General features: G+C 35.3%; 1 protein-coding gene across 1 annotated transcript in view; it reads left to right on the top strand.

Moving 5' to 3' along the window:
- TCF4 (transcription factor 4) overlaps nucleotides 1-24,673 on the top strand; it is a 124,299-nt gene that overhangs the window by 64,121 nt on the left and 35,505 nt on the right. Inside the window, 6 exon segments of the mRNA XM_058823341.1 lie at nucleotides 2,618-2,682; nucleotides 6,488-6,617; nucleotides 9,700-9,749; nucleotides 21,035-21,143; nucleotides 23,763-23,794; nucleotides 23,796-23,903. Of these exon segments, the coding sequence (XP_058679324.1) occupies nucleotides 2,618-2,682; nucleotides 6,488-6,617; nucleotides 9,700-9,749; nucleotides 21,035-21,143; nucleotides 23,763-23,794; nucleotides 23,796-23,903 (494 nt within the window).

The raw sequence follows: 24,673 nt of genomic DNA, 5'->3' as shown, positions 1-24,673 counted from the left end.
CAGAAATAATACACGGAAATAATTAATAATGAATAATAAATAATATTAGGAATAATAATAATAATAATAATAATAATAATAATAATAATAATAATAATAATAATAATAAATATTAATTAGAGCAAATCTGGAAATAATAAATAATAAATAATAATATGAAAAATATAATAATAATAATAATAATAATAATAAATATTAATGAGAGCAAACAGAAATAATACCCGGAAATAATAAATAATAAATAATATTAGGAAATAATAAATAATAATAATAATAATAAATACTAATGAGTGCAAACAGAATTAATACATGGAAATAATAAATAATAAATAATAAATAATAATTAATATTAGGAAATAATAAATAATAATAATAAATATTAATGAGTGCAAACTGAAATAATACCCGGAAATAATAAATAATAATTAATATTAGGAAATAATAAATAATAATAAATATCAATGAGAGCAAACAGAAATAATACCCGGAAATAATTAATAATAAATAATAAATAATAAAGAATAAATAATTAAAAAGGAAGAAATAATAAAAATAGAAATCCCCTAATAACAATGGAAAATTGAAGGTGAATAAATATTAATAATTATTAATAATTAATAAAAACGAAATAGACAATATCATTAAATACTTAATCAGCAATTAATGACGAAATCAAAATTCATTAATAAGAAAAATTAATTGGGATTATTTCCATTGATTAATTGGGATTATTTCCACTTATTAATGGGATTATTTCTACTAATTAATTGGGATTATTTCCATTTATTAATGGGGATTATTTCCATTGATTAATTGGGATTATTTCCATTTATTAATGGGATTATTTCTACTAATTAATTTGGATTATTTCCATTGATTAATTGGGATTATTTCCATTTATTAATGGGATTATTTCTAGTAATTAATTGGGATTATTTCCATTTATTAATTGGGATTATTTCCATTTATTAATGAGATTATTTCCATTCATTAATTAGGGCTTTTCCCCATTTATTAATGGGGATTATTTCCATTTATTAATGGGATTATTTCCGTTTATTAATTAGATTATTTCCATCTATTAATTGGGATTTTTCCCATTTATTAATTGGATTTATTAGGTAGGATTACTTCCATTTATTAATGGCGATTATTTCCATTTATTAATTAGATTATTTCCGTTTATTAATTAGATTATTTCCATCTATTAATTGGGATTTCTCCCATTTATTAATTGGATTTATTAATTGTGATTTTTCCCATTTATTAATGGGGATTATTTCCATTTATTAATTAGCTTATTTTCTTTTATTAATTGGAATTATTTCCGTGTATTAATTGGGATTATTTCCATTTATTAATGGCATTATTTCCGGTTATTAATTGGAATTATTTCCTTGTATTAATTGCGATTATTCCCATTTATTAATTAGCTTATTTCCGTTAATTAATTGGAATTATTTCCGTGTATTAATTGGGATTATTCCCATTTATTAATTATCTTATTTCCGTTAATTAATTGGAATTATTTCCATGTATTCATTGCGATTATTCCCATTTATTAATTAGCTTATTTCCGTTAATTAATTGGAATTATTTCCGTGTATTAATTGCGATTATTCCCATTTATTAATTAGCTTATTTCCGATTATTAATTGGAATTATTTCCGTGTATTAATTGGGATTATTCTCATTTATTAATTAGCTTATTTCCCTTTATTAATTGGAATTATTTCCGTGTATTAATTGGGAGTATTTCCTTTTATTAATTGGATTTATTAATTGGGATTACTTCCATTTATTAATGGGGGCTATTTCCATCTATTAATTAGCTTATTTCCCTTTATTAATTGGAATTATTTCCGTGTATTAATTGGGATTATTCCCGGGCATTAATGGCGTTATTTGAATTAATTAATAATTTACATGAATTGAGGGGATTCTTTGCATTAATTAATGCATTAATTTCTCATTCATTGATTAATTGGGATTATTTCCAGGCATTAATTGGGATTATTTCCAGGCATTAATTGGGATTATTTCCTTTGATTAATTGGGATTATTTCCATGCATTAATTGGGATTATTTCCTTTGATTAATTGGATTATTTCCATGCATTAATTGGGATTATTCCCAGGCATTAATTGGGATTATTTCCTTTGATTAATTGGGATTATTTCCATGCATTAATTGGGATTATTTCCTTTGATTAATTGGGATTATTTCCAGGCATTAATTGGGATTATTCCCAGGCATTAATTGGGATTATTTCCAGGCATTAATTGGGATTATTTCCTTTGATTAATTGGATTATTTCCTTTGATTAATTGGGATTATTTCCAGGCATTAATTGGGATTATTTCCATGCATTAATTGGATTATTTCCATGCATTAATTGGATTATTTCCTTTGATTAATGGGATTATTTCCTTTGATTAATTGGATTATTTCCTTTGATTAATTGGATTATTTCCTTTGATTAATTGGATTATTTGCATGCATTAATGCCATTATTTGAATTAATGAATGATTGCACAAGTGAGGGGATCCTTGCCATCAGGGGCGGCCGAACTGCTCGTTAATTATTAACGAAGGCATTAATGAATTTCCCTTGCAGCCAAGGCGGAGCGCGGCTCCTTCTCGTCGTTCGGCCGGGACGCCGCCCTGCAGGGCTGCCACCAGGTCAGGGGCTGGGAAAATCCCAGAAATTCCCAAAAATCCCCCAATATTCCCAAAAATATCCCCAAATATTCCACAAAAATATCCCCAAATATTCCCAAAAATATTCCCAAAAATATCCCAAAATATTCCCCAAAAATTCCCCAAAATATTCCCAAAAATACCCCAAAATATCCCCCAAATATTCCCAAAATATTCCCAAAAATCCCCCCAAATATTCCCAAAATATTCCTCAAAAATTCCCCAAAATATTCCCCAAATATTCCCAAAAATATCCCAAAATATTCCCAAAAATATCCCAAAATATTCCCAAAAAATATTCCCAAAATATCCCAAAATATTCCACAAAATATCCCAAAATATCCCAAAATATTCCCAAAATATTCCCAAAATATTCCCAATATATTCCCAAAATATCCCCAAAAATATCCCAAAAATACCCCAAAATATCCCCCAAATATTCCCAAAATATTCCCAAAATATCCCCAAAATATTCCCCAAAAATATTCCCAAAATATTCCCAAAATATTCCCAAAAATTCCCAAAATATCCCCCAAATATTCCCAAAATATTCCCAAAATATTCCCCAAAAATATTCCCCAAAATATCCCAAAATATTCCCCAAAATATCCCAAAAAATTCCCAAAAATATCCCCAAAATATTCCTCAAAAAATCCCCCAAAAATCCCCAAAAATTAAAAAAAATCCCAAAATATTCCCAAAAAATCCCCAAAAATTCCCAAAAAAATCCCCAAAAATTCCCCAAAAAATCCCCAAAAAATCCCAAAAAATTCCCAAAAAATTCCCCAAAAATTCCCCAAAAAATCCCCAAAAAATCCCAAAAAAATCCCCAAAAATTCCCCAAAAAATCCCAAAAAAATCCCCAAAAATTCCCCAAAAATTCCCAAAATATTCCCAAAAAAATCCCCAAAAATCCAAAAAAATTCCCAAAAAAATCCCAAAAATTCCCCAAAAAATCCCAAAAAAAATCCCAAAAATTCCCCAAAAAATCCCAAAAAAATCCCCAAAAAATCCCAAAAAAATTTGGGATTTGGGGTTTTCAAGTTGGGGATTTTTTGGGGATTTTTGGGGATTTTTTTGAGAATTTTTTTGGATTTTTGGGGGGATTTTTTTAAATTTTTGGGGAATTTTGGGGATTTTTTGGGGATTTTTGGGGATATTTTTGAGAATTTTTGGGGATTTTTTTGGGAATTTCTGGGGGGATTTTTTTGGATATTTTTGGGGAATTTTGGGGGATTTTTTTGGGAATTGTTTGGGGATTTTTTGGGATTTTTTGTGAAATTTTGAGGAATTTGTTGAGATTTTTTGTGATTTTTTTGGCACTTTTGGGAATTTTTTGTGATTTTTTTGGGAATTTTTGGGGATTTTGGGGGGAATTTTTGGGGGATTTTTTAGGGATTTCTTTTTGTTTTTTGGGGGATTTTTTGGGGATATTTTGGGTTTTTTTGGGGGATATTTTGGGGTATTTTTGGGGATATTTTGGGATATTTTTGGGGATATTTTGGGATATTTTTGGGGATATTTTGGGATATTTTTGGGGATATTTTGGGATATTTTTGGGGGATATTTTGGGATATTTTTGGGGATATTTTGGGATATTTTTGGGAATATTTTGGGATATTTTTGGGGATATTTTGGGATATTTTTGGGGATATTTTGGGGTATTTTTGGGGATATTTTGGGATATTTTTGGGGATATTTTGGGCACTATTTGGTGTTTCTGGAGGGGATTTTTGGGGGATATTTTGGATATTTTGGGGGTTTCTGGGGGGATATTTTGGGGGATATTTTGGGGGGATATTTTAGGGATATTTGGGGATATTTTGGAGAATATTTTGGGAGTTTTTGGGGAATATTTTGGGATATTTTGGGATATTTTGGGGAATATTTTGGGAGTTTTTGGGGGATATTTTGGGATATTTTGGGGATATTTTTGGGGGATATTTTGGGATATTTTGGGGAATATTTTGGGATATTTTGGGGATATTTTGGGGAATATTTTGGGAGTTTTTGGGGATATTTTTGGGGGATATTTTGGGATATTTGGGTGTTTTTGGGGGGCATTTTTGGGGGATATTTGGGGATATTTTGGGCAATATTTGGGTGTTTTTGGGGGGATTTTTGGGGGATATTTGGGGATATTTTGGGGAATATTTGGGGTTTTTGGGAGGATATTTTGGGCAATATTTGGGTGTTTTTTGGGGCATTTTTGGGGGATATTTGGGGATATTTTGGGGAATATTTGGGGTTTTTGGGGGGATATTTTGGGCACTATTTGGGTGTTTTTGGGGGGATTTTTGGGGGATATTTGGGGATATTTTGGGGATATTTTGGGGAATATTTGGGGATATTTTGGGCACTATTTGGGTGTTTTTGGGGGGATTTTTGGGATATTTTGGGGATATTTTGGGGAATATTTGGGGTTTTTGGGGGGATATTTTGGGCACTATTTGGGGATTTTTGGGGGGGATATTTTGGGGAATATTTGGGGGTTTTTGGGGAATATTTTGGGGAATATTTTGGGATATTTTGGGGAATATTTTGGGATATTTTGGGGATATTTTGGGGGATATTTGGGGATATTTTGGGCAATATTTGGGTGTTTTTGGGGGGGATTTTTGGGGGATATTTGGGGATATTTTGGGCACTATTTGGGTGGTTTTGGGGGGGATATTTTGGGGAATATTTGGGGGTTTTTGGGGAATATTTTGGGGAATATTTTGGGATATTTTGGGGATATTTTGTGGGGATATTTTGGGGATATTTTGGGGAATATTTTGGGGAATATTTTGGGATATTTTGGGGATATTTTGGGGGATATTTGGGGATATTTTGGGCAATATTTGGGTGTTTTTGGGGGGGATTTTTGGGGGATATTTGGGGATATTTTGGGCACTATTTGGGTGGTTTTGGGGGGGATATTTTGGGGAATATTTGGGGGTTTTTGGGGAATATTTTGGGGAATATTTTGGGATATTTTGGGGAATATTTTGGGATATTTTGGGGATATTTTGGGGGATATTTGGGGATATTTTGGGCAATATTTGGGTGTTTTTGGGGGGGATTTTTGGGGGATATTTGGGGATATTTTGGGCACTATTTGGGTGGTTTTGGGGGGGATATTTTGGGGAATATTTGGGGGTTTTTGGGGAATATTTTGGGGAATATTTTGGGATATTTTGGGGATATTTTGGGGGGATATTTTGGGGATATTTTGGGGAATATTTGGGGATATTTTGGGCACTATTTGGGTGTTTTTGGGGGGGATATTTTGGGGGATATTTGGGGATATTTTGGGGAATATTTGGGGTTTTTGGGAGGATATTTTGGGCAATATTTGGGTGTTTTTGGGGGCATTTTTGGGGGATATTTGGGGATATTTTGGGGAATATTTGGGGTTTTTGGGGGGCTATTTTGGGCACTATTTGGGTGGTTTTGGGGGGGATATTTTGGGGGATATTTGGGGATATTTTGGGGAATATTTGGGGTTTTTGGGAGGATATTTTGGGCACTATTTGGGTGTTTTTGGGGGGATTTTTGGGGGATATTTGGGGATATTTTGGGGAATATTTGGGGTTTTTGGGGGGATATTTTGGGCACTATTTGGGTGTTTTTGGGGGGATATTTGGGGATATTTTGGGCACTATTTGGGGCTTTTTGGGGGGCTATTTGGGGGCTATTAGGGCTATTTGGGGGGGGATTTTTGGGGTATATTTCGGCTATTTGGGGGGGATATTGGGGCTGTTGCCGATGTCCGGCCGCTGCCTCACTCTGCCCGGTCCCTCAGAGCCTGCTGGGCGCGGAGCTGCCGCTGGGCCCCCCCGGGCCGCCGTCCCCGAGCCCCGGCAAGGCGGGGCCGCCCTTCTTCCAGTACGGGGGCAGCGCGCGCCGGAGAGCGCTGCACGGAGCGCCCGGGGGTGAGTGAGCGCGCGCGCACGGGGAAACGGGGGGAACGGCACCGACACGGGCCCGAAACAGCACCGAAACATGGCCAAAACGTGGCCAGAACATGGCCAAAACATGGTCAGAACATGGCCAAAACAGCCCCCAAAACAGCCCCCAAAACAGCACCGAGACGGGCCCGAAACAGCACCGAAACATGGCCAAAATGTGGTCAGAACATCCCCCAAAACATGGCCAAAACAGCACCGAAACGGGCCCGAAACAGCACCCGAAACATGGCCAAAACGTGGCCAGAACATGGCCAAAACAGCACCGAAACGGGCCCAAAACATCACCCGAAACATGCCCAAAACGTGCCCAAAACATCACCCGAAACGTGCCCAAAACGTGCCCAAAACATCACGGAAACGTGCCCAAAACATCACCCAAAATGTGCCCAAAACGTGCCCAAAACATCACCCGAAACGTGCCCAAAACATCACGGAAACGTGCCCAAAACGTGCCCAAAACATCACCTAAAACATGCCCAAAACATCACGGAAACGTGCCCAAAACGTGCCCAAAACATCACGGAAACGTGCCCAAAACATCACCCAAAATGTGCCCAAAACGTGCCCAAAACATCACCCGAAACGTGCCCAAAACATCACCCGAAACGTGCCCAAAACATCACGGAAACGTGCCCAAAACGTGCCCAAAACATGGCCAAAACATGGCCAGAACATGGCCAAAACATCACCCGAAATGTGCCCAAAACGTGCCCAAAACATCACCCAAAACATGCCCAAAACGTGCCCAAAGATCACCCAAACATCACCCAAAGATCACCCAAAGATCCCCCAAAATATCCAAAAAACATCCAAAAAACATCCAAAAAACATCCAAAAAACATCACCAAACATCCATAAAAAATCCAAAAAACATCCAAAAAACATCACCAAAACATCTCCCAAAATATCCATAAAACATCCATAAAACATCCAAAAAACATCCCCCAAAATATCCATAAAACATCTAAAAAACATCCAAAAAACATCACCAAAACATCCCCCGAAATATCCATAAAACATCCATAAAACATCCAAAAAACATCCAAAAAACATCACCCAAACAACCCCCAAAAATCCCCCAAAACATCCCCAAAAAATCACCAAAAAATCCCTAAAAAATCCCCCAAAAATCCCAAAAAATCCCAAAAAAAATCACCCAAAAAATCCCCCAAAAATCCCAAAAAAATCCCCCAAAAATCCCAAAAAAATCACCCAAAAAATCCCCCAAAAAATCACCAAAAAATCCCTAAAAAATCCCCCAAAAATCCCAAAAAAATCACCCAAAAAATCCTCCAAAAAATCACCAAAAAATCACAAAAAAAAAACCCAAAAAATCCCCCCAAAAAATCACAAAAAAAATCACCCAAAAAATCCCCAAAAAATCCCCAAAAAATCCCCAAAAAAATCACCCAAAAAATCCCCCAAAAATCCCAAAAAATCCCAAAAAAATCACCCAAAAAATCCCCCAAAAAATCACCAAAAAATCCCTAAAAAATCCCCCAAAAATCCCAAAAAATCCCAAAAAAAATCACCCAAAAAATCCCCCAAAAAATCACCAAAAAATCACAAAAAAAACCCCAAAAAATCCCCCCAAAAAATCACAAAAAAAATCACCCAAAAAATCACCAAAAAATCCCTAAAAAATCCCCCAAAAATCCCAAAAAAATCACCCAAAAAATCCCCAAAAAATCCCTAAAAAATCCCCCAAAAATCCCAAAAAAATCACCCAAAAAATCCCTAAAAAATCCCCCAAAAATCCCAAAAAATCCCCAAAAAATCACCCAAAAAATCCTCCAAAACATCACCAAAAAATCCCTAAAAAATCCCCCAAAAATCCCAAAAAAATCACCCAAAAAATCCTCCAAAAAATCACCAAAAAATCACAAAAAAAAAACCAAAAAATCCCCCCAAAAAATCACAAAAAAAAATCACCCAAAAAATCACCAAAAAATCCCCAAAAAATCCCCAAAAAAATCACCCAAAAGATCCCCCAAAAAATCCCCCAAAAATCCCAAAAAATCCCAACAAAATCACCCAAAAAATCCCCCAAAAAATCACCAAAAAATCCCTAAAAAATCCCCAAAAAATCCCAAAAAAATCACCTAAAAAATCCCTAAAAAATCCCCCAAAAATCCCAAAAAATCCCCAAAAAATCACCCAAAAAATCCTCCAAAACATCACCAAAAAATCCCTAAAAAATCCCCCAAAAATCCCAAAAAAATCACCCAAAAAATCCCCCAAAAATCCCAAAAAATCCCAAAAAAATCACCCAAAAAATCCCCCAAAAAATCACAAAAAAATCCCTAAAAAATCCCCCAAAAATCCCAAAAAAATCACCCAAAAAATCCTCCAAAAAATCACCAAAAAATCACAAAAAAAAAACCCAAAAAATCCCCCCAAAAAATCACAAAAAAAATCACCCAAAAAATCCCCTCAAATCACCCAAAAAATCCCCCCCAAAAATCCCCCAAAAATCCCAAAAAAATCCCCCCAAAAAATCACCAAAAAATCCCAAAAAAATCACAAAAACATCCCAAAAAAATCACAAAAAAACCCCAAAAATCCCCCCCAAAAACACCAAAAAATCACCAAAAATCCCCCAAAAATCCCCCCAAAAAATCGCCAAAAAAATCCCCCAAAAAATCACAAAAAAATCCCCCAAAAATCCCATTAAAATCCCATTAAAAGCCCCCCAAAATTCCCATTAAAATCCTATAAAAATCCCCCCAAAATCCCATTAAAATCCCATTAAAAAAACCCCAAAAATCCCAATTAAAATCTTATAAAAATCCCTATAAAACCCATTAAAAATCCTCTACAAATCCCCCAAAAATCCCATTAAAAATCCTCTAAAAGTCCTATAAAATCCCATAAAAATCCCATAAAAAGTCCCATTAAAACCCGATAAAAACCCCATAAAAACCCGATAAAAACCCCATAAAAACGCGATAAAAACCCCATAAAAACCCGATAAAAATCCCATTAAAAACCCAATCAAATCCCTATAAAAGCCGGCAAAAACCCCACAAATTTCCCTTTTTTCCAGAAGTTCAGACAAAGAAAGTTCGCAAGGTGCCGCCGGGTTTGCCGTCCTCCGTAAGTGTGGGGTTTTGATAGGATTTGATTGGGGTTTGATAAGGTTTGATAAGGTTTGATAAGGTGTAGATGGGGTTTTATTGTGGTTTGAATGGGGGATTTCAATGGGGAATTTCAATGGGGAATTTCAATGGGATTTGAATGGGGGATTTCAATGGGATTTCAATGGGATTTCAATGGGAGATTTCAATGGGATTTCAATGGGGAATTTCAATGGGATTTTAATGGGATTTGAATCGGAAATTTCAATGGGATTTCAATGGGGAATTTCAATGGGATTTCAATGGGGAATTTCAATGGGATTTCAATGGGGAATTTCAATGGGACTTTAATGGGATTTGAATCGGGAATTTCAATGGGATTTTAATGGGATTTTAATGGGGAATTTCAATGGGATTTCAATGGGGAATTTCAATGGGACTTTAATGGGATTTGAATCGGGAATTTCAATGGGATTTTAATGGGATTTGAATGGGGGATTTCAATGGGATTTCAATGGGGAATTTCAATGGGATTTTAAGGGGATTTGAATGGGGAATTTCGATGGGAATTTCAATGGGATTTTAATGGGATTTGAATGGGGGATTTTAGTGGGGAGTTTCAATGGGATTTTTTGAAATGGGGGATTTTAATGGGATTTGAATGGGGAATTGCAATGGGAAATTTTAATGGGATTTTAATGGGGAATTTCAATGGGATTTCAATGGGATATTAATGGGGGATTTCAATGGGATTTTAATGGGATTTTAATGGGGAATTTTAGTGGGGAATTTCAATGGGATTTCAATGGGATTTTAATGGGGAATCCCAATGGGATTTTAATGAGAGACTTTAGTGGAGAATTTCAATGGGATTTTAATGGGATATTAATGGGGAATTTCAATGGTATTTTAATGGGGGATTTTAATGGGGAATTTCAATGGGATTTTAATGGGGGATTTCATTGGGGAATTACAATGGGATTTTAATGGGGGATTTTAGAGGGATATTTCAAGGGGATTTTAATGGGATTTTAATGCGGAATTTAATGGGGAATTCTAATGGGAAATTTTAATGGGATTTGAATGGGGAATTTCAATGGGATTTTTTTTAATGGGGAATTTTAATGAGATTTTAATGGGGACTTTCAATGGGGGATTTTAGTGGGGGATGTCAATGGGATTTTAATGGGGAATTTCAATGGGGTTTTAATGGGGCAATTTAATGGGGAATTTTAACGGGATTTTAATGGGGAATTGTAATGGGGGATTTTAATGGGGAATTTTAATGGAGAATTTCAAAGGGATTTTAATGGGGAATTTGATGGAATTTTTACGGGATTTTATAGGGTTTGATAAGACTTATAAGATGTTTATAGAGTGTTTATAGGATTTTATACGGCTTAATAGGGTTTTTATGGGATTTTAATGGGGAATTTCAATGGGATTTTAAGGGGGGATTTTACTGGGGAATTAAAACGGGATTTTAATGGGATTTTAATGGGGAATTCTAATGGGAAATTTCAATGGGATTTTAATGGGATTTGAATAGGGAATTTCAATGGGATTTCAATGGGATTTTAATGGGGGATTTTAGTGGGGAATTTCAATGGGATTTTAATGGGGAATTTCAATGAGATTTTAATGGGGAATTTTAATGGGGGATTTCAAAGGGATTGTAATGGGGAATTGCAATGGGATTTTAATGGGGAATATCCATGAAAATTTAATGGGGAATTTTAATGGGGGATTTCAAAGGGATTTTAATGGGGAATTTTAATGGGTAATTTCAATGGGGAATTTCATTGGGATTATAATGGCGGATTTTATTCGGGAATTTTAATGGGGAATTTCAATGGGATTTTTTTTAAATGGGGAATTTCAATGGGAATTTAATCGTGAATTTTAATGGGAAATTTCAATGGGATTTTAGTGGGCAATTTAAATGGGATTTTAATGGGGAATTTGAATGGGATTTTAATGGGATTTGAATGGGGAATTTCAATGGGATTTGAATGGGGGATTTTAGTGGGGAATTTCAAAGGGATTTTAATGGGATTTGAATGGGGGATTTTAGTGGGGAATTTCAATGGGATTTTTTTAAATGGGGAATTTTAATGGGATTTGAATGGGGAATTGCAATGGGATTTCAATGGGAATTTAACGGGGAAATTTAATGGGGAATTTCAATGGGGAATTTTAGTGGAGAATTTCAAAGGGATTTTAATGGGGAATTTTAATGGGGATTTTCAATGGGATTTTTTTTAATGGGGAATTTCAATGGGATTTTAATGGGGAATTTTAGTGGGGAATTTCAATGGGGAATTTCAATGGGATTTTAGTGGGGAATTTCAATGGGGAATTTCAATAGGATTATAATGGCGGATTTTAATGGGGAATTTTAATGGGGATTTCAATGGGGGATTTTAGTGGGGGATGTCAATGGGATTTTAATGGGGAATTTCAATGGGGTTTTAATGGGGTAATTTAATGGAGAATTTTAACGGGATTTTAATGGGGAATTGTAATGGGGGATTTTAATGGAGAATTTCAATGGGATTTTAATGGGGAATTTTAATGGGGAATTTCCAAGGGATTTTAATGGGGAATTTTAGTGGGTAATTTCAATGGGGAATTTCAATGGGATTTTAATGGCGGATTTTAATGGGGAATTTTAATGGGGAATTTCAATGGGATTTTTTTTAATGGGGAATTTTAATGGGATTTTTATGGGGGATTTTAATGGGATTTGAATGGGGAATTTCAATGGGATTTCAATGGGATTTCAATGGGATTTTAATTCGGGATTTTAGTGGGGAATTTCAATGGGATTTTAATGGGGGATTCTAATGGAGAATTTCAATGGGATTTTAATGGGGAATTTTAGTGGGGAATTTCAATGGGATTTTAATGTGGAATTTCAATGGGGTTGTAATGGGGAATTTTACTGGGGAATCTCAATGGGAATTTAATGGGGAATTTCAATGGGATTTTAATGGGGAATTTTAATGGGGAATTTCAATGGGATTTTTTTTAATGGGGAATTTTAATGGGATTTTAATGGGGGATTTTAATGGGATTTTAGTGGGGAATTTCAATGGGATTTTAAAGGGGGATTTTAATGGGGAATCTCAATGGGAATTTAATGGGGAATTTTAATGGGAAATTTCAATGGGAAATTTCAATGGGATTTTAATGGCAGATTTTAATGAGATTTTAATGGGGAATTTCAATGGGATTTTAATGGGGAATTTTACTGGGGAATTTCAATGGGATTTTAATGGGGGATTTTAGTGGGGAATTTCAATGGGATTTTAATGGGGAATTGTAATGGGGAATTTCAATGGGATTTTAATGGGGAATTTCAATGGGATTTTAATGGGGAATTTGATGGGATTTTTATGGGATTTTATAGGGCTTGATAAGATTTATAAGATTTTTATAGAGTTTTTATAGGATTTTACAGGGCTTTATAGGGTTTTTATGGGATTTTAATGGGGAATTTCAATGGGGTTGTAATGGGGAATTTTACTGGGGAATCCCAATGGGAATTTAATGGGGAATTTCAATCGGAATTTAATGGGGAATTTCAATGGGATTTTAATGGGGAATTTTAATGGGGAATTTCAATGGGATTTTAATGGGGAATTTCAATGGGATTTTAATGGGGAATTTTAATGGGGAATTTCAATGGGATTTTAATGGGGAATTTCAATGGGATTTTAATGGGGAATTTTAATGGGGAATTTCAATGGGATTTTAATGGGGAATTTCAATGGGAATTTAATGGGGAATTTCAATGGGATTTTAATGGGGAATTTGAATGGGAATTTAATGGGGAATTTTAATGGGGAATTCCAATGGGAAATTTCAATGGGGAATTTCAATGGGATTTTAGTGGGGATTTTTAATGGGATTTTAATGGGGAATTTCAATGGGATTTTATTGGGGAATTTCAATGGGATTATAAAGGGGAATTTTAATGGGGAATTTCAATGGGATTTCAATGGGATTTTAATGGGGAATTTGAATGGGAATTTAATGGGGGATTTTAATGGGGAATTCCAATGGGAAATTTCAATGGGGAATTTCAATGGGATTTTAGTGGGGATTTTTAATGGGATTTTAATGGGGAATTTCAATGGGATTTTAATGGGGAATTTCAATGGGATTATAAAGGGGAATTTTAATGGGGAATTTCAATGGGATTTCAATGGGATTTTAATGGGGAATTTGAATGGGAATTTAATGGGGAATTTTAATGGGGAATTCCAATGGGAAATTTCAATGGGAAATTTCAATGGGATTTTAGTGGGGATTTTTAATGGGATTTTAATGGGGAATTTCAATGGGATTTTAAAGGGGAATTTTAATGGGGAATTTCAATGGGATTTCAATGGGATTTTAATGGGGAATTTGAATGGGAATTTAATGGGGAATTTTAATGGGGAATTCCAATGGGGAATTTCAATGGGAAATTTCAATGGGATTTTAGTGGGGATTTTAAATGGGGAATTTCAATGGGAACTTAATGGGGAATTTTAATGGGGAATTTAATGGGGAATTTCAATGGGAATTTAATGGGGAATTTCAATGTGATTTTAATGGGGAATTTCAATGGGAATTTAATGGGGAATTTCAATGGGATTTTAATGGGGTATTTTAATGGGGAATTTCAATGGGATTTTAATGGGGAATTTCAATGGGAATTTAATGGGGAATTTCAATGGGATTTTAATGGGGTATTTTAATGGGGAATTTCAATGGGATTTCAATGGGATTTTAATGGGGAATTTGAATGGGAATTTAATGGGGAATTTTAATGGGGAATTCCAATGGGGAATTTCAATGGGATTTTAGTGGGGATTTTTAATGGGGAATTTCAATGGGAACTTAATGGGGAATTTTAATGGGGAATTTAATGGGGAATTTCAATGGGATTTTAATGGGGAATTTCAATGGGAATTTAATGGGGAATTTCAATGGGATTTTAATGGGGAATTTCAATGGGATTTTATTGGGGAATTTTAATGGGGAATTTCAATGGGATTTTAATGGGGAATTTCAATGGGAATTTAATGGGGAATTTGAATGGGAATTTAATGGGGAATTTTAATGGGGAATTCCAATGGGATTTTAGTGGGGATTTTTAATGGGATTTTAATGGGATTTTAATGGGGAATTTCAATGGGATTTTAATGGGGAATTTGAATGGGAATTTAATGGGGAATTTTAATGGGAAACTTCAATGGGAAATTTCAATGGGATTTTAGTGGGGATTTTTATGGGATTTTTAGGAGAATTTTAATGGGATTTTTAATAGGATTTTAATAGGATTTTGGGGAGGATTTGAATGGGATTTTTTGGGGGGATTTTTTGGGATTTTTATGGCGGTGTGAATGGGATTTTTCAGGGATTTTTTGGATATTTTAATGGGATTTTAGAGGAGAATTTTGGGGATTTTTATGGGAATTTTTTGTGGGACTTTTTGTGGATTTTGATGGGATTTTTTGGGGATTTTTATGGGAATTTTGGGGGGATTTTTTGTGGATTTTGATGGGATTTTGATGGGATTTTTTTGGAGATTTTGGGGATTTTTTGTGGGATTTTGGGGGATTTTCCTAGGATTGGATGGGGTTTGGGGTGCTGGTCCCATATTGGCTGGGGATTGAGAGAGCCTCATTTGCATCTCATTTGCATACCGACCGCTCATTTGCATATTGTTCTGATATTGAAACTTCCATATAGTATTGATATCGATAGTACCTCATTTGCATACCGTTCTGATATTGACACCTCATTTGCATATCACAGGGATACCAATGAAACTCATTTGCATACAATTCTATCAATCCCACCTTATTTGCATATATTTTAGATATCGATACAGCCTCATTTGCATATCAATCTGAGATTGGTCATGCCTCATTTGCATATAACTGATATCGATACAGCTCCATTTGCATATCACTCGCATATCTACACTAATTTGCATACAATATTGATATAGATCCGGCCTCATTTGCATACTGCTCTGCTATTGATACCACCTCATTTGCATATCACTGGTACCAAAACTGCATCATTTGCATATCATTAATCAATCAATGCAACCATTTGCATATATTGATTGCACCTCATTTGCATATCACATTGCTATCAATACAGTCGCATTTGCATATCAACCCTATAACGGAAATACCTCTTTGGCATATCATTTAAATATCGCAAACACCATTTGCATAAAATTCAGGTACAGTATCTAATTTGCATATCGACCTGATATCAGCAGAACCTTATTTGCATATCCATCTGATATGGACCACACCTCATTTCCATATAATATTGATATTATTACACCCCTGATTTGCATATAATCTGATGTCAACACCACCTCATTTGCATATTGCTCTGATTTTGATCCTGCCTCATTTGCACATGCTGATATTGACAGCAGCTCATTTGCATATAATCCTGGGATCAACGCAGCCTCATTTGCATATCAATCGGATATTGATACCCCCTGAACATAATACTGATATTATTGATATTGCCTCATTTGCATATGCTGATATTCTGATCTCGAACGCACCTCATTAGCATATCAATCTGATAGCAATGTTGCCTCATTTGCATATCAATCTGGTATTGGTAGTCTCATTTGCATATCGATCGAATATCGACCAATTATTATTTGCATATCGTTTCATATTGACACCACCTCATTTGCATATGAAGCTGATATCAACAGTAATTTGCATTTAACCCTGATACAAAGACAGCCTCATTTGCATATCATTCTGAAATCGATTGTGCATCATTTGCATCTAATTCAGATTACACGTGGCCTCATTTACATATACTTTGAATATTGATCCTGCCTCATTTGCATACAATTCCGATATCGGCACCACCTCATTTGCATATCATCAGAACACTGATGCCCCCTAATTTGCATACCATCGTTATATCGATCCAGCCTCATTTGCATATCATCCTGATATCGACAGCACCTTATTCGCAGTTCACTCCGACATCAACGCCGCCTCATTTGCATATAATTAGAATATTCAGGAGGGGAAAATTTAATGGGGAAATTTTGGGGGATTTTTTGGGGGATTTTTGGGAATTTTTTGGGGAATTTTGGGGGAATTTTTTGGGGAATTTTTGGGTTTTTTTTTTTGAGATTTTTAAGGGAATGTTTTGGGATTTTTTAAATTTTTTTTTTTATTTTTTCGGGTATTTTTCGAGATTTTTTGGGGGGATTTTTGGGGAATTTTTTGGGATTTTTAGGGTTTAACGAGGCCAGGGCGCCCTCATGTGGACACCACGGGAATTACAGGAGAAACGGCCCCAAAAATTGGGAAAAAATGGGGAAAAATTAAAAAAAATTATGGGATTATAATGGAGGTTTTTAGGGGAATGTCATGGGAGTTTAATGGGATTTTTGGGGGATTTTTATGGGGAATTTTTATGGATTTGAATCAGATTTTAATGGGATTTTTGCTGGGATTTTAATGGGATTTTTTTGGGAATTTAATGGAATTATTGGGGGATTTATTTGAGATTTTTTTTGGAATTTAATGGGGATTTTTATGGGATTTTAATCAGATTTTAATGGGAATTTAAATGGGATTTTTTATGGGATTTTTGGGGGGATTTTTATGGGACTTTTATGGGTTTTTCATGGGAATTTTCTGGGATTTTTGGGGGGGATTTTAGGGGATTTTCGTGGGAATTTAACAGGATTTTTATCAGATTTTAAGGGGTTTTAAAGTGAATTTTTTGGGAATTTAATGGAAGGTTCTGGGGATTTTTATGGGATTTTGATAGGAATTTTTGGCGATTTTTATGGGAATTTTTGGGGGATTTTTATGGGATTTTTTTGGGACTTTAATGGGATATTTATGGGAATTTTGGGGGAAGTTTTAGGGATTTTTTGGGGATATTTTTGCATTTTTTTCCCCATTTTTCCCCTTCCCAGCCGTTCCAAAGGCTCCAATTTGCAGCCCCAGCAGAAGGGCTGCTTTGCATTTTTAATTTAGCAACTAACAGCTGCATACATTTGCATATTAATGAGTTGCAGAGGAAATCATGCATACATAATGAGCCCCTCGCTGCCTTTGATGGATGGAGGTGGAAAAAAATCCTAAAAAAAACCCTAAAAAAATAGCAAAAAAATAGGGAATTATTAAAAAATAATCCCAAAAATTATTGGGGAAAATATCTGGGGGAAATTGTCCTAAAAAAGGAAAAATTTGGGGGCTTTAATTGCAATTTTTGGGGATTTTTGGGGGTTTTTTGAGGGATTTTTGAGGGTTTTTTGGGGAATTTTGGTTTTTTTTTTTTAAGGGGGATTTTTTCGGTTTTCTTTTTTTATTTTTTGGGGATTTTTAGAGGGAATTTTTTTGGGATATTTTGAGCGTTTTGGGGGTTTTTTGAGGGACGTTCTGCGGAATTTTCGGGGCTTTTTGTGTAATTTTTGGGACCATTTTAAGATTCCAATCCCCTCCCAATTTTCGGGACCATTTTAGCATTCCAATCCCAATTTTTAGCACAGTTTGGGGATTTAAATTTCGGGATTAAAATCAGGTTAAAATCTGGATTTTGGGGCCATTTTAGGTCTGGTTCACCTCAGTCTCTGCGGTTAAAAATCTCAATTTTTGGGGCTATTTTCGTGCTATTTTAGGTGTGGGGGAAAAAATATGAACATTTAGACGTGCTTTAAGTTTGTTTTAAGTCTTTTTTTACCTTTTATTCCCGTTTTTCGCCGTTTTTTGCCCGGAGTTTTTGGCGGTTTTTTCGCCGAGCCGTGAGGGCGAAGCCGAACTCGAATCTGATTGGTTCCGAACCCTCGCGGTTCCGAACTCGAATCTGATTGGCTCCGAACCGCTCCGAACCCGAGCGGCTCCGAAGCCGAAGCCGAGAGGTTCCGAAGCCGAGCTCGAACCTGATTGGTCCGAACCCTCGCGGTTCCGAACTCGAATCTGATTGGCTCCGAACCGCTCCGAACCCGAGCGGTTCCCAGGCCGAACCCGAGCCGTTCCGAAGCCGAACTCGAACCTGATTGGTCCGAACCCTCGCGGTTGCGAACTCGAACCTGATTGGCTCCGAACCCTCGCGGTTCCGAACTCAAACCCGAGCGATTCCGAACCCGGACTCGAACCTGATTGGTCCGAACCCTCGCGGTTCCGAACTCGAACCTGATTGGCTCCGAACCCTCGCGGTTCCGAACTCAAACCCGAGCGGTTCCGAACCCGAGCTCGAACCTGATTGGCTCCGAACCCGAACTCGAACCTGATTGGCTCCGAACCCTCGCGGTTCCAACCCCGTTCGGCTCCGAGCCCGAGCGGCTCCGCGCGCTCCTGTCCCGAATACTTCCGAAAGTTTCCGATCTTTGCCGAAGGCTCCGCTGTCCCTGCGCCCTCATGTGGCGCCATTTTCTCCCTTTTTTTTCTCCCTTTTTTCTCCTTTTTTCCCCAATTTCCCCAAATTTTCCCAATTTTTCCCAATTTTCCCTCAATTTCCTGCAATTTCCCCCCATTTTCTCCTCAATTTTTCCTCAATCTTTCCTCAAATTTTCCTCAATTTTCCCCCGTTTTCCTCCTTTCTGTCCCTCATTTGGCGTCCGATTTTTCCGCCATTTTGTGACAATTTTCCCCCCGATTTTTCCCCCAATTTTTCCCCAATTTTTCCCAATTTTTCCCAATTTTTCCCAATTTTCCCTCCATTTCCTGCAATTTCCCCCCATTTTCTCCTCAATTTTTCCTCAATTTTCCCCCGTTTTCCTCCTTTCTGTCCCTCATTTGGCGTCCGATTTTTCCGCCATTTTGTGACAATTTTCCCCCCGATTTTTCCCCCAATTTTTCCCCAATTTTTCCCCAATTTTCCCAATTTTTCCCAATTTTCCCTCCATTTCCTGCAATTTCCCCCCATTTTCTCCTCAATTTTTCCTCAATTTTTCCTCAATTTTCCCCCGTTTTCCTCCTTTCTGTCCCTCATTTGGCGTCCGATTTTTCCGCCATTTTGTGACAATTTTCCCCCCGATTTTTCCCCCAATTTTTCCCCAATTTTCCCAATTTTTCCCAATTTTCCCTCCATTTCCTGCAATTTCCCCCCATTTTCTCCTCAATTTTTCCTCAATTTTTCCTCAATTTTCCCCCGTTTTCCTCCTTTCTGTCCCTCATTTGGCGTCCGATTTTTCCGCCATTTTGTGACAATTTTCCCCCCGATTTTTCCCCCAATTTTTCCCCAATTTTTCTCCAATTTTCCCAATTTTTCCCAATTTTCCCTCAATTTCCTGCAATTTCCCCCCATTTTCTCCTCAATTTTTCCTCAATTTTCCCCCGTTTTCCTCCTTTCTGTCCCTCATTTGGCGTCCGATTTTTCCGCCATTTTGTGACAATTTTCCCCCCGATTTTTCCCCCAATTTTTCCCCAATTTTTCTCCAATTTTCCCAATTTTTCCCAATTTTCCCTCAATTTCCTGCAATTTCCCCCCATTTTCTCCTCAATTTTTCCTCAATTTTCCCCCGTTTTCCTCCTTTCTGTCCCTCATTTGGCGTCCGATTTTTCCGCCATTTTGTGACAATTTTCCCCCCGATTTTTCCCCCAATTTTTCCCCAATTTTTCCCCAATTTTCCCAATTTTTCCCAATTTTCCCTCAATTTCCTGCAATTTCCCCCCATTTTCTCCTCAATTTTTCCTCAAATTTTCCTCAATTTTCCACCGTTTTCCTCCTTTCTGTCCCTCATTTGGCGTCCGATTTTTCCGCCATTTTGTGACAATTTTCCCCCCGATTTTTCCCCCAATTTTTCCCCAGTTTTTCCCCAATTTTCCCAATTTTTCCCAATTTTCCCTCAATTTCCTGCAATTTCCCCCCATTTTCTCCTCAATTTTTCCTCAAATTTTCCTCAATTTTCCCCCGTTTTCCTCCTTTCTGTCCCTCATTTGGCGTCCGATTTTTCCGCCATTTTGTGACAATTTTCCCCCCGATTTTTCCCCAATTTTCCCCCAATTTTTCCCCAATTTTCCCAATTTTTCCCAATTTTCCCCAATTTTCCCTCCATTTCCTGCAATTTCCCCCCATTTTCTCCTCAATTTTTCCTCAATTTTCCCCCGTTTTCCTCCTTTCTGTCCCTCATTTGGCGTCCGATTTTTCCGCCATTTTGTGACAATTTTCCCCCCGATTTTTCCCCCAATTTCCCCCCAATTTTTCCCCATTTTTTCCCCAATTTTTCCCCCCATATAAATTCAATTTTTCCCCATTTTTCCCCCAAATAAATTCATTTTTTTTTCCATTTTTTAGGTTTACGCTCCGTCCGCCAGCACGGCCGAGTTCAGCCGCGATTCCCCCGGGGGATTCCCCAGCTCCAAGGGCGCCTCCAGCACCTTCCCCTCCTCCTTCTTCATGCAAGGTCAGAAATTCCCAAAATTCCCCCAAAATTCCCCCTAAAATTCCCAAAATTCCAAAATTCCCAAATTGTCCCGCAGAAAAATGCAAAAAACCGGGCGAAAATCGCCAAAAATTTGGATTTTTTTAGGCCAATTTTCCTCCAAAATCTGAATTTTTCAAGAATTTTTTCCTGGAAAATTCGGAATTTTTGGATTCAAAATTACAAAAAAAAAATTCAGGATTTTGTCCCCCCAAAATTTCCAAATTTTTGTCTAAAAATCCCAAATTTTGACATTAAAAATCGCAGATTTTTGACTAAAAAAATGCCCGAAAATTGACGGCAAAAAATCCAAATTTTGCCCCAACAATTCCTCCAAAAAATCCCAAATTTTTATTGATAATTTTTAAATTTTTGACTGAAAAATTCCCCAAATTTTGGTTTAAAAAATCCCCAAAAATTCCCAAATTTTCCTCCCAAACAAATGCAAAAAATTGGGCGAAATCCCCCCAAAATTGGATTTTTTAGGCCAATTTTGCTAAAAAGAATTTGAATTATTCGACCAATTTCCCTCCAAAAAAAAATCTGAATTTTTGGAGCAAATTTTCCTGGAAAATTCTCAAATTTTGGGATAAAAAATATTAAAAAAATTTTTTGTTTTGAGAAATTTTCCCGAAAAAAAATTGAAATTTTGCTGTTAAAAATCCTGAAAAAAAGATTGGATTTAATATTAAAATTCTCAATTTTGGGATACAATTTCCTCAAAAAAAATCAGAATTTGGGACGAAATTTTCTAAAAAAAAATTTAAAAATTTGGGGCAGATTTTCCAGAAAAAATTTCAAATTTTTGAACGCAAATTTCCCCCCATAAAATGTAAACAGTTCAGATAAAAATTTTCGGAAATTCTCAAATTTTTAAAAATTTTCAAATTTAAAAATGTTTAAATTTTTAAAATTTAAAAAATTTCCTCAAATTTTGCCATTGAAAATCCTTAAAAAATCCAAATTTTTGGCTAAAAAAACCCCAATTTTTTTTTGCCCTCAAATTTTTCAAATTTAAAAATGTTTAAATTTTTAAAATTTTAAAAAATTTCCAAATTTTAGCATCAAATCTCCTGAAATTTCACCATTAAAAAATCCCTAAAAAAATCTGAATTTTCAACTAAAAAAACCCCAATTTTTTGCCCTCAAATTTTTCAAATTTAAAAGTTTTAAAATTTTAAAAAAATTCTAAATTTTAGGATAAAATTTCCTGAAATTTTCTCCAATTTTACCATTGAAAATCCTTTAAAAATCCAAATTTTTGACTAAAAAATCCAATTTTATTTGCCCTCAAATTTTTCAAATTTAAACATATTTAAATTTTTTAAAATTTAAAAATTTTCCAAATTTTACCATAAAATTTCTCCAATTTTACCATTGAAAATCCTTAAAAAATCTGAATTTTCCACTATAAAAACCCATTTTTTTTCCCCTCAAATTTTTCAAATTTAAAAATTTTTAAAATTTAAAAAAATATAAATTTTACCATAAAATTTCTCAAATTTTACCATTGAAAATCCTTTAAAAAAATCCAAATTTTCGACTATAAAAACCCCAATTTTTTTTGCCCTCAAACTTTTCAAAATTAAAAATTTTTAAAATTTAAAAAAATTCCAAATTTTACCATAAAATTTCTCCAATTTTACCATTAAAAATCCTTAAAAAAATCCAAATTTTCGACTAAAAAACCCCAATTTTTTCCTCAAATTTTCCAAATTTTAAAAATTTTAAAAAATTTCCAAATTTTAGCTTAAAATTTCATGAAATTTCACCATTGAAAATCCTTTAAAAACCCAAATTTTCAAATAAAAAAAACCCAATTTTTTTGCCCTCAAATTTTTCCAAATTTAAAAATGTTTAAATTTTTAAAATTTAAAAAAATTTCCAAATTTTATCATTAAATTTCCTGAAATTTCTCCAATTTTACCATTGAAAATCCTTTAAAAAATCCAAATTTTCGACTAAAAAAACCCCAATTTTTTTACCCTCAAATTTTCTAAATTTACAAATTTTTAAAATTTAAAAAATTCCAAATTTTACCATAAAATTTCTCCAATTTTACCATTAAAAATCCTTAAAAAAAAAAATCTGAATTTTTGACAAAAAAAACCCCAAATTTTTTTCCCTCAAATTTACCAAATTTTTCAAATTGAAAAAATTTCCAAATTTTAGCTTAAAATTTCTGGAAATATCCCGAATTTTACCATTGAAAAATCCCCAGAAAATTCAAATTTCCGACTAAAAAAAAATCCCAAATTTTTTCCTCAAATTTTCCAAATTTCAAAATATTTCAACTTTAAAATTTAAAAAATTCCCAATTTCTTTCAACTACAAAAAACCCCCAATTTTTTCCCCACAACCCTCAAATTTCCCCCTCAAAAACCCCAAAATTTTAAATTTTCATGCAAAAAAAAACCCCAAAAAATTCAATTTTTTCGCCAAAAAAATCCAAATTTTCCCCCTAAAAACCTCAAATTTCGCCCGAAAACCTCCGGGTTTTTTTTCGCCAACACCTCCTAAATTTGAATATTAAATAAATTTGATGGGTTTTGTGTGGATTTGGAGGATAAATTTTAATTTTTTGGGGTTTTTTTGTTGCAGACGGGCACCACGGCGGCGACCCCTGGGGCTCCCTCCAGTGGAATGGGCCAGGCCGGGTTCCAGGGGATGTTGGGCAATTCTGGACACTCCCACCTGGCCCAGCCGGGGGGGTACTGCAGCCTCCACCCCCACGACAGACTGGTAAAAAAATCCCCAAAAATCCCCCAAAAATCCCCCAAAAATCCCCCCAAAAATCCCCCAAAAAATCCCCCAAAAATCCCCAAAAAAATTCCCCCAAAAAATCGATTTTTTTCCCAATTTTCCCCCCCAAAAATTCCAATTTTTTCCCCCAAAAATTCCAATTTTTTCCCCGATTTTTTCCCTTTTTTTCCCCATTTTTGCCAATTTTTCCCCCAAATTTTCCCCCAAATTTTCCCCATTTTTGCTCCATTTTCCCCCAATTTTTCTCAATTTTTCGCCAATTTTTCCCCAATTTTCCCCCAATTTTTCTCAATTTTTGCCAATTCTCCCCCAGTTTTTCCCGAAAATTTTGCCCCAATTTTTCCCCATTTTTGCTCCATTTTCCCCCAATTTTTTCTCAATTTTTTGCCAATTTTTCCCCAAATTTTCCCCCAATTTTTCTCCATGTTATGCGAATTTTTCCCCCAATTTTCCTCAATTTTTTGCCAATCTTTTTGCCAATTTTTCTCCATTTTTTGCCAATTTTTCCCCCAAATTTTGCCCCAATTTTTTCCCCATTTTTCTCTCCGTTTTCCCCCAATTTTTCTCAATTTTTTGCCAATTTTTCCCCAATTTTTCCCCAAATTTTCCCTCCAATTTTCCCCAATTTTCCCCCTATTTTTTCGCAATTTTCCCCAAATTTTTCTCAATTTTTTGCCTATTTTTCCCCAATTTTCCCCCAATTTTTCCCCATTTTTTCCCCAATTTTCCTCAAATTTTTTCCCAATTTT

Source organism: Ammospiza caudacuta, chromosome Z, assembly GCF_027887145.1.
Source record: "Ammospiza caudacuta isolate bAmmCau1 chromosome Z, bAmmCau1.pri, whole genome shotgun sequence".
Classification (NCBI taxonomy): Eukaryota; Metazoa; Chordata; class Aves; order Passeriformes; family Passerellidae; genus Ammospiza; species Ammospiza caudacuta.
This window is presented reverse-complemented; position numbering and strand designations above follow the sequence as displayed.